The sequence below is a fragment of the Trichoderma reesei genome (assembly GCF_000167675.1).
Source record: "Trichoderma reesei QM6a unplaced genomic scaffold TRIREscaffold_21, whole genome shotgun sequence".
NCBI lineage: Eukaryota > Fungi > Ascomycota > Sordariomycetes > Hypocreales > Hypocreaceae > Trichoderma > Trichoderma reesei.
The window spans coordinates 27,246-41,712 of record NW_006711168.1 but is presented as its reverse complement, the minus strand read 5'-3'; the positions used below and the strand labels follow the sequence as shown (position 1 = coordinate 41,712).

The following is a 14,467-nucleotide window of genomic DNA, read 5'->3' as shown; positions in this document are numbered from 1 at the left end:
TGCCCGGGGTAAAAAAAAAAAAAAGAAGCAAAAGGAAAGGCTGACAATTTCAACCACCCACTGCTTGAAGTGCTTGAATTTCGTTCGGCCCGGAGTGAGTCAAAAGTTCGAATGGAGGGGCGTCGAGGCAGCCCCTCATTAATCCTCAGAGGGCAGGTGGGGGGGTTGCGGTTGCGCTCTCAAAAAAATGCTTTTTACTGTTAGAGCGCTAGGTCAATCACGGCAGCCTCAACCCGAGTCTAGGCTGTATCGGGTAACACCCTGGTTAGCACAGCTGATATAATCCGCAGACGGTCGCGCGCTGACGCATCTTGGATTGACATCCCTATTAACAGCCTGTCAACTAGTAGGGCGGAGAGCTCTGGGTATACAGACTGAGCACCTGCAGACAAGACGCCGGATACCGCCCCTGGAAGGCTTCGCAGACGGCTGATGTGAGACGAGGTTATGTACACGGGCACCCTCCTGGCAAATAGAGCGAGAGCGAGAGACGACCGGACCTTGACGCGCTCGCCGCCGTTTGCGTATACCTTAGCTCTCGACCATGTCGTTCTTGTTTGGCAGAGGCAGATCGCGGGCAGCTGCCGATCTGCCCAGGCAGGCTCGGGACCACATCATGAAGCTCGAAAGCCCTAACGGGGTCTCCAAGGTGAGCGGCGTAAGGCCCCAGACGGTTCACGATCCTCGATCCACGGTGTTGTTGTTGTCGTTGTTGTCGCAGGTGGTTTCTCTCTCTCTCTCTAACACTCATACGGCCAGGCTGAAGAGCTTGCTCGCGTGCTCAATCAGATGAAGGTCGTCCTCCAAGGCACTCAAGGTATGCACACCAATCCCACCTCCACACAAACACACAGCCGCCGTCACGCGCTTCCTCCGTCCCACTGTTCTCGGCCGAGCCGTCTGAGTGCATTAACACTGGTCCCTTAAGAAACTGAGAGCTCACCCGAGCAGATCTATCAGCTCGTCACGGCCCTGATAGACGAAGACCTGCTCTACCTGCTAGCCATCAACCTCTATCGCCTGCCCTTTGAGTCGCGAAAGGATACCCAAGTGATCTTCTCTTATGTGTTCCGCTTCCGGCCCGCGGCCGCGGCCCCCAAGAGCGACCCCATCGCCCTGTCTTATGTGGTGTGTAACAGACCACAAGTCCTAGTTGAACTCTGTCGCGCCTATGACCACAAAGAAAGTGCCACGCCCGCGGGATCCGTCCTCCGAGAGCTCATCAAGAACGAGGCGGCGGCGGCCATAATCCTCTATGACGACGGCGATGAACCGGGATCTAGCTGTAAGGGCCTCAATGCCATTGACCGCAACCGACCTCAGAGCGGCCGAGGCGTGTTTTGGAAGTTCTTCGACTGGATCAACAAGAGCTCGTTTGAAGTTGCTGCCGACGCTTTCACGACCTTTCGGGTGGGACACGACGCTAATATTTTCCCCGAATCGAAATGCCCTTGAACCACGTTTCTAACCGTTGTCCAAACAGGAACTCCTGACGCGGCACAAGGACCTGATTCCAAAATACCTCTCAACCAACTTCGACCTCTTCTTTGACAAGTACAACAACACCCTGGTCCAGTCCAACAGCTACGTCACCAAACGGCAGTCCATCAAGCTCCTGGGCGAACTGCTGCTGGACCGCTCCAATTACAGCGTCATGACGGCCTATGTCGATAGTGGCGAGCACTTGAAAATCTGCATGAACCTTCTGCGGGACGACAGGAAGATGGTCCAGTATGAAGGGTTCCACGTGTTCAAGGTGTTCGTGGCCAATCCGCACAAGTCCATCGCCGTCCAGAAGATCCTCCTCATGAACCGCGAGAAGCTCTTGGTCTTCCTCGCGCACTTTCTCGAGGACCGGACCGACGACGAGCAATTCATTGATGAACGAGAGTTCTTGATCAAGCAGATCCGTAACATGCCATCGACGCCCGTGGTCTCTCAACGATCTGTCAGCTCATCATAGGGTACATCGACTCTCAAGAGGAGGCATACTAGCAGTTAGAAACGATATTGACGAGCGGCTTGCTGAACCTCTTTTCCGATCTTGTTCTGCTTTTCCTTTGCTTTCATGTTATTGTTTTGTTTTGTCTGGTTTTTCTGGCCGCTCTTATCCTCATTTGACACGGAGTTTATCAGAATCCTGGGGAGTTTCGGACGGCCTGGCCAAATCAATTGCGGCTCAAGGGACATGCTATAAAGAAGATAATATTACAAACTGATACGGTATGCAGACAAAGGGTTCGGCTGGATAATCATGATACCCAAGTCTTGAACCACACACTAGCTATCCGAGCAACAAAATCATGACTTGCTACTGTAACTTTTTCTGTTCGTCTAGATCCCGTTTCCGTTCCGGTTCTCGTTCGTGTCACCCCGTTCCGAAGAAGAAAAAGTCGGGCGACATCTGCTTGCTTTGCGAATCGGCTGGTGAAACTTCCAAGCGTGCGGAAGCTTCATCGTTGTCTCGAGAGAAGCACGTTGACGCTCTCTCGGGCGTTCTGGCTGTTCCACACACTATTGCTGCCGCCTCGTCGCCACTCATCCCCAGCCACATTTTCGGCATCGCTTGCCGCTTCGCCCATGATGATTTCGAGGTCGCGCTTTTGCGAACTGAGCCAGCTCTTTACGAAATTGGCGGGATCTTGGCTCAATGAGGCGAAGAAGGAGTGCTTGGCCTTGGACATTGAAATTGCCTGCACCAGCCTGGCCAACTGTTCGTCCAGCACGGTGATTTGCTTGAGCGTCGCCGCATATTGAGGGTTGTTCAGTAACGGGCGCAGGTTAGCCTTGATGGGATCCTCCACCAACACTTGGACATCGTATACTGTAGGCTGAGGGTTTCTGTGGAATTCTTCGTCCACCCGGATCGTATACGGCAGGGATATGGGGGGTAGAGGTCGAAGATGCGGCATCACGTATTCGCTGAGCATCGGTATAACACCCGCTTCTCGCCCGATGACCTGATTTGGTCAGTTTTCATTAACATAGTAGCCACGTTGCAAGAAGCAGTTGGGATGTAACGGACCTTCTTTAAGTTGGCATCGCAGCGAAAGTTGCGTCTTTCTTCATCGTCCTGCAATCCGGAAAGTCGTATGTATTCCCACAGTGCCATGACAGCCTCATGCTGCGTCGCTTCAGTCATGTCAACTATTTGCGCAAGCTCGGGAGTCAGTTGGTATCTTTCGGGCGACTCGTGCCTCTCCAGGTTGATGGTAATGTTCATGTTCTCGTCCCCGTTGCGCTTGAAGGTGAACTCATCAAAGTCAGCCTCGGCCGGCAGCTGGGCACCTGCTTGGGCCTGCGCGCCTTCTGGCCGCCTCCATTCCACATTCTGCTCGGAGCCATTCCGGAATCGAGAGCGGTCAAAGTCCACGGTTATGGATTTGAAAAAATGCGAAAACCTGTACTTCTTTTGACTCGGCTCTGAGCCAGAAGGCTTCTGGGCCTTGGCATCCTCCTGTTTGCCCTCTGACGAAGAGGCTGCGGGCGTCGTATGCTCGTTGTTCGTTTGATCGTCGTCGTCGAGAAGGCAGCCCTCGATTTTCACACGGTAAGATGCTTCGGTCGCCGGTGTGAAGTCGAAAGAATCTGCGTTGAGACTGTTGCCCTGCCAGATCTGATCTTCGACGGTGTTGCTGATCCAGATTCGCAGCGTCTTGCGCAGCTGGAAAACTGTAAGCCATACTGCACATACTCTCCAGCAACTGATGGAAGGGGATTGTAGGCTAACCTTGGAAGTTCTCTTTGCGTCATCGAGCACGTCGAGACGTTTCCGCGTTATCGTGGCGTCAATCAGCCTCTCCACGTCCCTCAACTCTGCATATCTTTTGACGGCTTCCGGATCGACGATGCAGTCTTCCACGCCGTCGGGGATGTTCTTGTCCGTCGGCTTACGACTTCTCCGCTTCGCCAACTCGCTGGCCTGCGCTTGCGCTTGCTGCTGGTGAGCAATCTGCGCCTGTGTGAGAGGGACGGAAGGGTGCGGTCCAGAGGACATCATGGGCCCTGTGGATGGAGTTAGACAAAATGCGACCAGGTCGGGTCAAATCAGTAGAGATAGAGAGACAGAAGAGAGAGAGAAGAGAAAGAGAGAGAGAGAGAGAGGGAGACGTACCAATTCCTCCGCGCCGCTGGTTTGGAGGATGCGGCGACCGCTGCGGCGGCTGTTGAGCATAAGCACGGTATTGCTGTGGCTGCATCATTGCGGAATTTAGACAACGGGACCGATGCTTAGCAGACGTGAACCAAGATGATGGCCATTTGCGCTGGCTGATGTAAAGCGATATCGCGTCGCGAAACACGGGCGGCGATCCGGTCACGTGCATGCGCCGCCATCCGCGGAAACGGCCAGGTACCAGGTACCGAGAACCCCCACCAGCTGGATCATCACTGCGGTGCCCTGAAGCCATCGCCAAGCATTTTTCTACTACATCAGTACCTACTACCTACTACCTACTACTAGGTAGCCTACCTGATTCAGAGATCTCCAAGCAAAACAATGCCTAGGTACCTAAGGTACGCTTCCTTCAGTTCTCTTCATCGACATCCGACGAGGACATCTATGCCATTTGACGAGACGCACAGTGTGAGCAAGTAACCTGTCTATGTCTGGTGCAGCATCGGGAATGTCGAGAACCGACAAAGCATACCTGAATCTTCAGGACTTTCCAATCAGATAACATCGTCCATTCACCCAAGTCTACCTAGCCTATACTAACGCGAGTATACGACTATAACATGACACACTCGAGTGTTTTTCGTGTCTTAGCCATCTCCAACCTCACTTCGGCCAAGTTGTAAGCGTCGCCCCTCATCGATTCAGTCACAGTGCCATGATAGCGATTGGTAACAGGGGTATGGATGGTAAATTCTTCTAAACTACTACTAAGCAGATAGGTATCTCGCTAACTGCCTGTATATACGTGTGTGCCTATGTACAGTGGTATATGTGGAACTATCTACGATGATAAATTGCTTCAAACAAAGTTGCCCTCCTGCAACATCTCCCGCGCCCGTCACAGATGCCGAATACGAGGCCATTTAGATGAGGCCGTTCTTGAGGTTGTCGTACTTGGAGTCGGGGTAGCTCAACAGGTTCTGAGTCGAGTCCAGGGCTCCCAGAGCCTTGTGGCTTGTTCCAATCAGCGAGTCGGCGCCCTTCTTGTCGGCCGAGGCCTCCCAGAACATGCTGCCGCCCAGGCCAAGGGACTTGAGGTAAGACACCTTGGTGTTGACCACGTCGGGGGTGTCGAAAGAGATGAGCTCCTTCGTGCTCGGGTCATAGCTGTAGGAAGCCTTGGCGACGTCATCGTACTGGACGGTCGCGCCGGCCTTGGGCAGGGCCTTGTAGTCCCAGACACCGTTCTCCCAGCTTCCAGACCCGATTCCGGTGAAAGGCTGGCCAATGCCAGAGGTGGACTCAAAGGATCGGCCGTAGATGGGCATACCAAGGACAATCTTGCTTGCGGGAACACCTCCGTTGATGTAGGCCTTCACAGCATCATCAGTGTTGAAGGGTGTCGCGTTGGGGTTCTGCGGGTTGTGATACAGGTTGGCGTCGTGTCCGGAGGCGTTGCTCCAAGATCCGGCATAGTCGTAGGCCATGAGGTTAACATAGTCGAGGACTTGGCCGAGATCGGCCATGCGCAGGAGGGAGTAGTTGACTTCGCCGGCCGGCGCAGCAATGGAGAGAAGGAAGTGGTAGCCAGGGGCGTGCTGTGCGGCGTAGGCGTCAAGCTGAGATCGGACCTCCTTCAACAGAAGAATCATGTTGGAGGCCTGGGTGCTGTCGGCAGGGTACTCCCAGTCGATGTCGATACCGTCGAAGCCCCAGTCCTTCATGTACGTAATGGCAGTTGAGGCGAATCTCTTTCGGTTCGCATCCGTGCTCGCTGCAGAGGCGAAGTTGGTAGAATAGGTCCAGCCGCCGATGGAAAGCATAACCTTCAGGTTTCGGTTGGCCTTCTTCAACTTGAACAGTTGCTTGGCACAGCCGTACAAGTTGGTGCCGACATCGTTCCAGGCTAGCGTGGGTGTAAGCATGATTATAAGGCACAGGTGCACAATCACTCAAGGGGTAGGGGCTTCATACAATCATCCGCATAGTGCTTCTCGACATCAGCGTAAGTATCACTGGCGACACTGCGTGGTGGTCAGTAACTGAGGCGCATTGAATGCGACTTGATCAGTCTAGGAACGTCCAACTTACACAGTGCCGTCTGATTGGAGGTTCATGAAGGAGTAGATGACATGAGTGATGTCCGACGCGACCAGATCCGCAGGCTGGAAGTTGCGTCCGTAGATGCCCCTGTTCACCACCAATAGTCAGCCATTGAAGCTGTGGTATCTGCTTTAAGGGGGATAGCACTCACCAGTTTGTGAAGTAGACCGCATTCGCAAATCCACTGGCTCTCTTCTCAACAGAGTGTTCCTTTGTGGCGAGGGGGCTCGCAGAGGTAAGGGTGGCCTGCAGCGCAGCCAGCAGGGCCACGGACTTGCCGAAGAAGTTCAACATGGCGAAACACTTGGGATGCCGCGAAAATCAAGAAACTGTATGCAAAGGTGATGGATGGTGTTGCTCTTTGAGTCTTTTACTCGTGCCACTTGATGGATGAGCTTTTCGTCTGGAGCATCGAACGGAAGCCAGGACATACTTATACTTCTATCCATGGGGGTGGACTTGAAGTTGAGTTGCTCTATCAAGCATGAGGCTCACTTCCGCTTGACTTTCCCTGCACCCTCTTGGCAACGACATGTAACCCATGCTTTGCTGATAGCATTACTGGGAGAATCAGTGGCAACGTTATGCCTTGGAAACTCGTCAAGCCCGTGACTGTCGAGGCATGCCACCCTTGTCCCGTGCTCGAATCTCCAGCGGCTGTCAAGCGTCAGATTCTTCAGGCTCGAGCAGTAGCAGATCCGGGGCATCAGCCAGGGCAAGGTGGCCAAAGGACACCAGTGATTGGCTCCGGGTCGATAGGAAGTACCCAATGAAGGCATACTTCGCCAAGTCTAGCAACGTTGCGAGTGGTGGTAGTGAGAACCCGGTTCCTCTGATATGCATGTGAACTGGGGCTTTCCTGGCCTGGGTCCGGGGGGGGTCGCCGAACGCCATCAGGGGTGATGCTGCCAGGCACGAGAGGCCGGCCGAGGGAGCACGGGCAGATTGCGGGAGGGCGCCATGTGCCCACGATACCAAGGCAGTGTCTCATCGATCGGACCTGTTGGGCGCATCAAGGGTCCCTCCCCTCTGCATCTTCAGCGTCTGATGACGCCTCTCGATGGCTGGGAGCGCCATCTGCAGACACACAGAGGAATAGACTTCGTCACCATCAGAGCTGGCCATGATGGATGATGCGCCTACAACGTGGCATTTTGGGCGGCTCTGCCATCTGCTGGACATGCGACTGCGGGCGTGATGCATCATGTCTCTGATCATTATCTGCACTATCGCGCCGAGGAGGTGGGCAGTTGGCCTTTTGCCGCTTTGGGAAGGAGAGTCTGGGGTGTTTGCGGGCCTGCCTGGATAAGGCTCCGAGGCCAAGCAACAAGGAACATGAACCTCGCTCTGTCTCCCCTGCATCTCCAGCTTACTGTACACCACGACTGCGATGCCTCTCTACCTAGGGAATCCTGAGCTTTACTCTTACAAGGAGGTCAGTCCAAGCTTGTATAAGTGCACCCACCTAGGTAAGCTTATACTAAAGGTGGGAATCGGTAGATTTGGCCTACGAGGAGCTCAAGGTTCCCCTCGATGGCGGTTCGCACGAGCGGATGGGAATAATACCGCTTCCAACACAAGCGCATACAACTACCCTAGGTATCGTGGGAGAGTCGCATCGTGGGGTTGCTCTGCGGAGCATGGCATCCCGTCTTGCTGCCTAAAGCAGTTTTTCCCTCTGAATCTCCATCTCTATCTCTGGGGTCCCGTCTCCAAGCATGTGCCGATGCGACGTCCTCATTCGAGCGTGTGGCTTGGATACCCGCCTCTTATTACTTTACCTGTGCCGTCATTCCATGTCCCAACTACCTCCGTCAAATGATACAGCAATCCATGAGCATGGGAGCACATCTGCATCTACGCATAAGCATCATCATGTATGTGAAGAGTTCAGTCAATCAGACAGGTAATTGTGAGGAAACCAGATCGAAAGCCCAACGGGATGATGTCCACGACAGACCCGATGGACGTGATGTTAGAGCACAGGCAACTCGACGGTTACTGAAGGTGTAGGTCGGGACCATGAGATGAGATGAAACACCGCTAACCAATATCTGGCATCCCCCCCGTCACACGCCGATATGGACGGGCAGCATGCGCTTCTCGAAAGAGACAGATACGCTTCGTGATCCGACTATCTGCGGTTGTGACCTACCTGATGGGGAATCGTCGTCGCTTGCGAAAAGGGCCGCGTCTGTGTCAGGCGGAGAATAACCTTGAAAGTCTGACCGCACGAATCAGCATCCATACAGGCAGGAATAACCTAGTAATTAAGGTAAAATCATTTGCTCCGTGAATCAAGCCGTGAAGCGGGGAACCGAAGAGCACTTGCGCGACCCATTCGCATCTAATTTGCACTCGAGCTTGCCATCCCGGCGCTTATCGTTGAAACTGCCGTCCTGGCAAGACACACACTGCGTGGAGGCGGCAGAAGCCTCGCCGTCTGGTAAGGTACAGAGTAATATGACCTCTGGCATTGGCCCCTTCCTGGTAGCCTGCAGATATCATACCCTAAGGTACAGTACGAGTACTGATAGATGCCGGATCAAAGCAAGGAGTCGAACCAGTCTGGTGATTATCGCGTGGGCAAGCAGATAAAGCTACTGGCAGCGTTTTATTGTTACATACGATACTCTCCATCTACATCCTCCTCCAGTGCATCAACCTCACCATCCATCTGCTATCTGGCTGCCTACCTACCCATGGAGCAGTCGAAACATGGAGTAGGTCCTGCTATATGCAACAAGAAGTGCATGCATGCAGTTGCTGTCAGAAAGGACGCACCGCCTGATCCCCCATCTTCTAACGGGCTGGGCTGTCATTTCCTACTACTCCTACCTAGGTACCTTACTACTATAATCTCCTCGCCCTATCACCGCTGACCAGAACGCTCTTACCTTCCGTCTCCAGCTAGCCTCCGAGCAGCGGACTATCTTGCCCACCCATTATCCTACCTCTACCTTACCTCTCTTCCTTAATGCCTCCATGTCACCAGAACCGCCAGCGGCAAGGGCAAGCGCTGCCTGGTGCAGTCCACGACGGAAGACGCAGTTGCAAGACATGATGCAACATTGGCTGGCTTTGGAAGGCAAGAGGAGCGTGCCCGTCTGGTCAACTCTATCTTTCCGGGGTGGCCTCATGTTTCTGCCTCATTGGCCGCAAACCTCTTCTCTCTTCCTATGAACCACCTCCACCAGAGATATCTTGTGCCGTCTACGGAGTATCGTGTACGATGCTGAACTAATCGGTGGTCGGCTGGGGCGATCCGAACTTCACAGCCCTTGTATTGTTACACCACCCATATTTCGATGAACTTGATCTCCGGCCGGCCCTCAGAATCGCAGTCTTCCGTTCCATGCGCCGTCCCTTGGGCAGTATCATCTATACAGCTTCGGCTTCACCTGATTTAGCCGGGCACGACTGGGGGTCCGCGGCCAGTGGGCCTGCTCGCAGCGGCTGATTTGTGCCATGACTTCTTCCACGGTCCTAGAGTACAGAACGACGAAGAATCCCGCCTATAATCGGCACCAAAGAGGGAACGCGGCAAATGTCACCTGCCTATTCCCCAGATCCGACTCTGGATATGGCTCACTGGATGGCTCCTCCACAGACTCACCACGCCAGCCCCATTCCTGTCCAGTGTCGCACCTTGGGGGGCAGGCTTCCCGTCATTGCCTGCAGCTGTCAGCCGGACCCCCAAAGACGGAGGCGTCATCGCGTCTTTCCACGCCAAAGCGGAAGCTGTGCCCAGCCCCGGGGGTCTATCACCCAATTGTTGCGTGGAATCCGCAGCAGCTGAATCTCTCGCCTCTTAGCAAAGATGGGACAAAGACGCCGCTCGCCCAGCAGAGATGCGATGCTGGGGGCCTACGCAGCCCAGATAGATTTGTCCCTCAACGGGATAGTGACAAGTCGAGCAAGCAGGTGTACCAGACCACGAAGTCCCTCCAGGATCTCTCGCCGGCTGAGAAATTATTGAGAAGGAAGGGAGCTTCTTCGAGTCAATACTCGAGACCTCAGCGTCCTCCAGTACCAGCGTCGGACAATGCCCGCATGGCACTGGTTGGCCATCCTCGCAGCCAAGGTTGCCCCCCCCCTTCAGGGAAGAATGGAGGCACATACATGAGAGTGTTGACTTGCTAATTGGTGTATATAGTGAGGAGTCTGGTACCATCAAATAACTCGGCAGCCAGACAACCCAGCCAGGGAAACATATGGATGGTGGGCGGCGTGGCCCCCGGAACACCCGAGGTGGACCGCAGCCAACGTCGCCCGCCTCGAGGCGTGACACCGGCTCGCCTCTTTACCATGTCTGTGGGTACGATGAAACCCAGCCGCCGCGATGACTTGCAATCCTACCACGGCCGTGTTGCCTCCGCCCTCAGCATTGACCGTATCCGCCGCGTACTAGAGTTTACATGCATCAAATCTGAAACCCCTGATTCTCCTATACGGGCGATGCCATTGCTGGCAGACCTGGAGCATGGCTCATGGGCTCAGGGTGTTGATGACGACGATCTGCGTGGAAACCCCGGTATGAAGCCAATGACACGATGCCCCAAGTACGAGAAGCAGCAGTTCATTAACTATTGGCATTCCAGGCGATGGCAATGCTCCACCGAGGCGATCTCTCCCTACAGCCCCCTTCAGGTATTCCAGCCCCCTGCTTTCAACTTTCATTCACTACACCCAGCTAACGAATATCTTAAAGAGTTCTCGATGCTCCAGATCTGCGTGATGATTTCTACTGCTCTGTTCTAGCATACTCGCCCAGTTGTCAGAAGCTTGCAGTTGGCCTAGGAAATGTCCTGTATATCTGGTCGGAAGGGTCAGGGCCTCGGGCCATGCATGGATCTGCCGCGTCTCATGTATGGCTCACGTCGGTTGCTTTCTCGTCAGCCCAAGGAGGAAAATGCATCCTGGCCATAGGACGTTCAGACGGAACCTTGGTGCTCAAGTCTACTTATGACGCCCTTCCGCGCTTTCAGGTGCAACAGCCCTTTCCGGTGTCTTGCGTGAGTTGGCGCCCGGTTACGACGTTGAGGCCCTCCAGGAACCCATTTAACCCTGGCATCGCCGTGCAAACTGAGGACTTAATTATTGGCGACGATACCGGTGTGGTGTACTACTATGCAGTAGAGTGGCCCATGGGCTGGGAGGTCACACGAGACACCTGGCCAGGAACCATATATCTCATCGCCAAAGTTTCACTACACACTCAGCAGGTATGCGGCTTATCTTGGTCGCCCAACGGGAAACTCTTCGCGACCGGGGGAAACGATAACTTGTGCTGTCTCTTTGACGCAGACAGCGTGCTTGCCGAGAAGCAAGAGCCCGTGCAGCATAAACCACACTGGCCGGGATGGCATCTGGCCACTGGAAGCACACAGGGCGGCTTGTCGGGCGAAACGCGAGGCTCGGTGCCCCCGGGATGCCTGCCCAAGCACGACGACGCGGCCAACTAGGAGGCTGCAACCAGCGTCCAACCTCCACGACCATCATCCATGGCGATTCGGAGATTGGGTCCTGGGGCTGAGAAGCATCGCTGGATACACAAGGCCGCAGTCAAGGCCATTGCCTTTTGCCCGTGGCGTGAAGGACTGGTTGCAACGGGGGGCGGTTCAAACGACAAGTGCATCCACTTCTACCATACAACTTCAGGCGCGGCTTTGGCCACAATAGCGGTTTCAGCTCAGGTGACGGCTCTCATCTGGTCATCAACGAGACGTGAGATTGCTGCTACCTTTGGATACACAGAACCGGAGCATCCTTACCGGATCGCTATATTTAGCTGGCCCGAGTGCAAGCAAGTAGCGGCGATCCCTTGGGAAGGAGAGCTTCGAGCGCTGTATGCCATCCCTTTCCCCCGAGGCCCGGCAAAGACAAAGACAACGGGCCACGATCTCAAGAGCCGCGAGGGTTGCATTGTTGTGGCGTCAAGTGACAGAAGCGTCAAGTTCCACGAGATTTGGTGCAACGAAGGCAAGATCCTGGGAGGGGGCAGGGGATTGTTGGGGGGTAGTGGTATTCTCGACAGCCTTGAGGGAATCGACAACGAGGGGGATGTGATTCGCTGATGGACTTCCCAGCCACGGCGACAAAATAAAGACATCAACAGCGTGATTGTGAGAATTCTAGATTGCAAGACCAACAATCATACCTAAATTATATAGTACTATGAGTGAGCGCATCTACCCACGGGAGACTGTATCTGAACTGAAGTGAGAACCCGAAACAATGCGAAATCCATTGAACCAGAGACAAGGGGGTTTGATGACTACCTTATCGCAGCAGCGATCTATATACTTTCCGATCAGTTGTGCCCCGTGATAAAGTAAACCACCCCAGGAGATGGGAACGATTTGGTGCTCAGCAATGCCTCAGACGCCAACGCCAACGCCAACACCGCTTTATATAACGATCCAGAAATGGTATGTCTTTTGCTAGGTCATTTAAGGATAGCAATCAACAGCACAAGAATAACAATGAGAATGAAGATGATGGCCATCTGCTTGTTCTCCGAGGCGCCCTTTGCAACTTTGCCCAGAGCCCTCTTGGCTCGATCCACGCGGCTCTGGTGGCGATTCGTAACATGGTCGACTTCGTCTAGAATGGCCATGTGGCTTTCTAACTCGTCTCCGATCTGCATGCTGAGCTCCCGCTGCCGGCCAATGGACTCTCCCAGGCGATCGAGATGCTCGTCTTGCTCCTGCATGATCTGATTATGGTACTCGTATATTTGCTGGTTGGACATGCCGGCGGCGTTGTCGCTGTATCCCAGCGAGTCCGACGAGGCATTCGGATCGTCGTGGTAGCGGCCAAAGAGGTCCTGGGTCGGCGACCGGGGCGTTTCGCTGAACCGCACCGTCTTGGGCTTGCGACCGGCTCTGTGACCTGAGGACGAGAGGTCGTCCGTCTCTTCGCCGGCAGCAGCAGCAGCAGCATCGGGTGAGTTGGCGGAGGCGCCGGCGAGGGCATGATACTGAGCTATCAACTCGTCAAACTGCTTGTGCAGATCCGGGAGAGAGTCGGCAATGGCTTGCGCGCCCCTGTGTTGGAATTGCGAGAGTTAGCACAAGTTCAAAGCCGACGACTGCCGCCAATCTTTTTTGTCGCATGCATTTTGTTCTTTTACGACGCTTCGAAAGAATGGGCGGGAACAAACATTTGATCGCCGACCTGCTGGAGGCGGGCGCTCTCCTGGTCTAGAGAGGCGATGCCATTCCGGAGCTGGTCGAAGGAGCGCGAGATGTCACCGCTGAGGGAGTCGTCGTCCGGGTTGAGGGCTTTGGCACGCTGCCACTCGAGCAGCGACAGCTTGATGTGGTCGGCGAGTAGGAAGAGCTGTGATGCGCTGGGCATTTTATTGCTTTTCTATCCCTTTTCCCTATTTTATCTTCTCTTTTTCTGCTTTGGCTGAGAGAGTCGGAGTGGTGGGGAACATTCAGCGGGAGCTTGAGGGCATCGCCGGGTTGGTTTGAATGTCCGCGGTTACGCACTAATACTGTACATGGGGGAAGTCCGAGTTGTCGTCGCAGTGCGGTGGCCGTTTTGAGCTAGAGTCGCGGAGAACCAGACAGCTTGCAGCGGGTACCGGATACCTCTGAGCTTGCCCGGGGAGACCCGTTATTGCACTGCTGCGGGTCTGAGCTGATGAGTCGAAAGAGGTAGAGGGTACTTTGGCTTGAAGTGCGGCTACTTGTGGAAAGTCGAGCTCGGGTACTCTAGCATTGGGTGGGATCCTACTAATACTCCTAGTAGTAACAGAGAAAGGGGAGCAAAAGAACCGAGAAGGAATATTCGAATTTTGAAGTAGAAATGCGTCGGTTTTGAATAAGAATTGTAGAAAACAAGCCCTGAATCTTCATTTCGAAAACAATGATGAAGGTATGAGGCTCGCTTGCTGTCTGCCCACGTAATCGAGGGGCGTTGCGTTATACTTTCAACTACCTACGTAACCTTACAGGCGGTTGCTGCTAGACCTGATCGACCTACTACCCATAGCAAGGTGGGATGCTTTTTAAGACGCATCTTAGACCTCAGCAGCCGAGAATCCAAGAGATGCGCCATGGTCTGCTTGGCCTGTCCCAACACCCTCCGCCCTCGCTCGACCTTCGCATACAAGACGCGACGCTCGCGACACTCACAGCCCTCGCCAACGCTCGCCCTCGCTCTCTCCACAGCCGCTCGCCGTCTATCATGCTGATCGCTGTTTCGCGCCTCGAGCTCACATCTGGACAACTCTCC

General features: G+C 54.3%; 5 protein-coding genes across 5 annotated transcripts; 2 read left to right on the top strand and 3 right to left on the bottom strand.

Annotated features, from left to right (window-relative positions):
* Positions 1 to 373: 373 nt before the first annotated feature.
* Positions 374 to 1,963, top strand: TRIREDRAFT_23034 (uncharacterized protein; the record flags this gene model as incomplete). The annotated part of the gene is made up of 4 exons (XM_006968058.1): positions 374 to 649; positions 760 to 817; positions 929 to 1,410; positions 1,484 to 1,963. Exons 1-4 carry the CDS (start codon positions 545 to 547, stop codon positions 1,961 to 1,963), a joined length of 1,125 nt encoding a protein of 374 aa, XP_006968120.1. The 5' UTR covers positions 374 to 544.
* Positions 1,964 to 2,453: 490 nt separating this feature from the next.
* Positions 2,454 to 4,199, bottom strand: TRIREDRAFT_80835 (uncharacterized protein; the record flags this gene model as incomplete). Its single annotated transcript, XM_006968076.1, has 4 exons — positions 2,454 to 2,960; positions 3,026 to 3,664; positions 3,731 to 4,005; positions 4,115 to 4,199. The coding sequence occupies 4 exons, from the start codon at positions 4,197 to 4,199 to the stop codon at positions 2,454 to 2,456; spliced, it is 1,506 nt and encodes a 501-aa protein (XP_006968138.1).
* A 700-nt stretch (positions 4,200 to 4,899) lies between these two features.
* On the bottom strand, positions 4,900 to 6,906 carry chi18-5 (uncharacterized protein). The gene is made up of 4 exons (XM_006968075.1): positions 6,372 to 6,906; positions 6,209 to 6,307; positions 6,092 to 6,141; positions 4,900 to 6,023 (listed from the first exon to the last, which is right to left on the bottom strand). The coding sequence occupies exons 1-4, from the start codon at positions 6,512 to 6,514 to the stop codon at positions 5,041 to 5,043; spliced, it is 1,275 nt and encodes a 424-aa protein (XP_006968137.1). The 5' UTR covers positions 6,515 to 6,906; the 3' UTR covers positions 4,900 to 5,040.
* A 3,184-nt stretch (positions 6,907 to 10,090) lies between these two features.
* On the top strand, positions 10,091 to 12,297 carry TRIREDRAFT_67408 (uncharacterized protein; the record flags this gene model as incomplete). The annotated part of the gene is made up of 5 exons (XM_006968133.1): positions 10,091 to 10,304; positions 10,377 to 10,797; positions 10,844 to 10,870; positions 10,932 to 11,640; positions 11,686 to 12,297. Coding segments are annotated over 5 exons (1,983 nt in total), but the record flags the coding sequence as incomplete, so codon positions are not given.
* A 371-nt stretch (positions 12,298 to 12,668) lies between these two features.
* TRIREDRAFT_67382 (uncharacterized protein) lies at positions 12,669 to 13,582 on the bottom strand (the record flags this gene model as incomplete). The annotated part of the gene is made up of 2 exons (XM_006968074.1): positions 12,669 to 13,269; positions 13,386 to 13,582. The coding sequence occupies 2 exons, from the start codon at positions 13,580 to 13,582 to the stop codon at positions 12,669 to 12,671; spliced, it is 798 nt and encodes a 265-aa protein (XP_006968136.1).
* Positions 13,583 to 14,467: the final 885 nt, after the last annotated feature.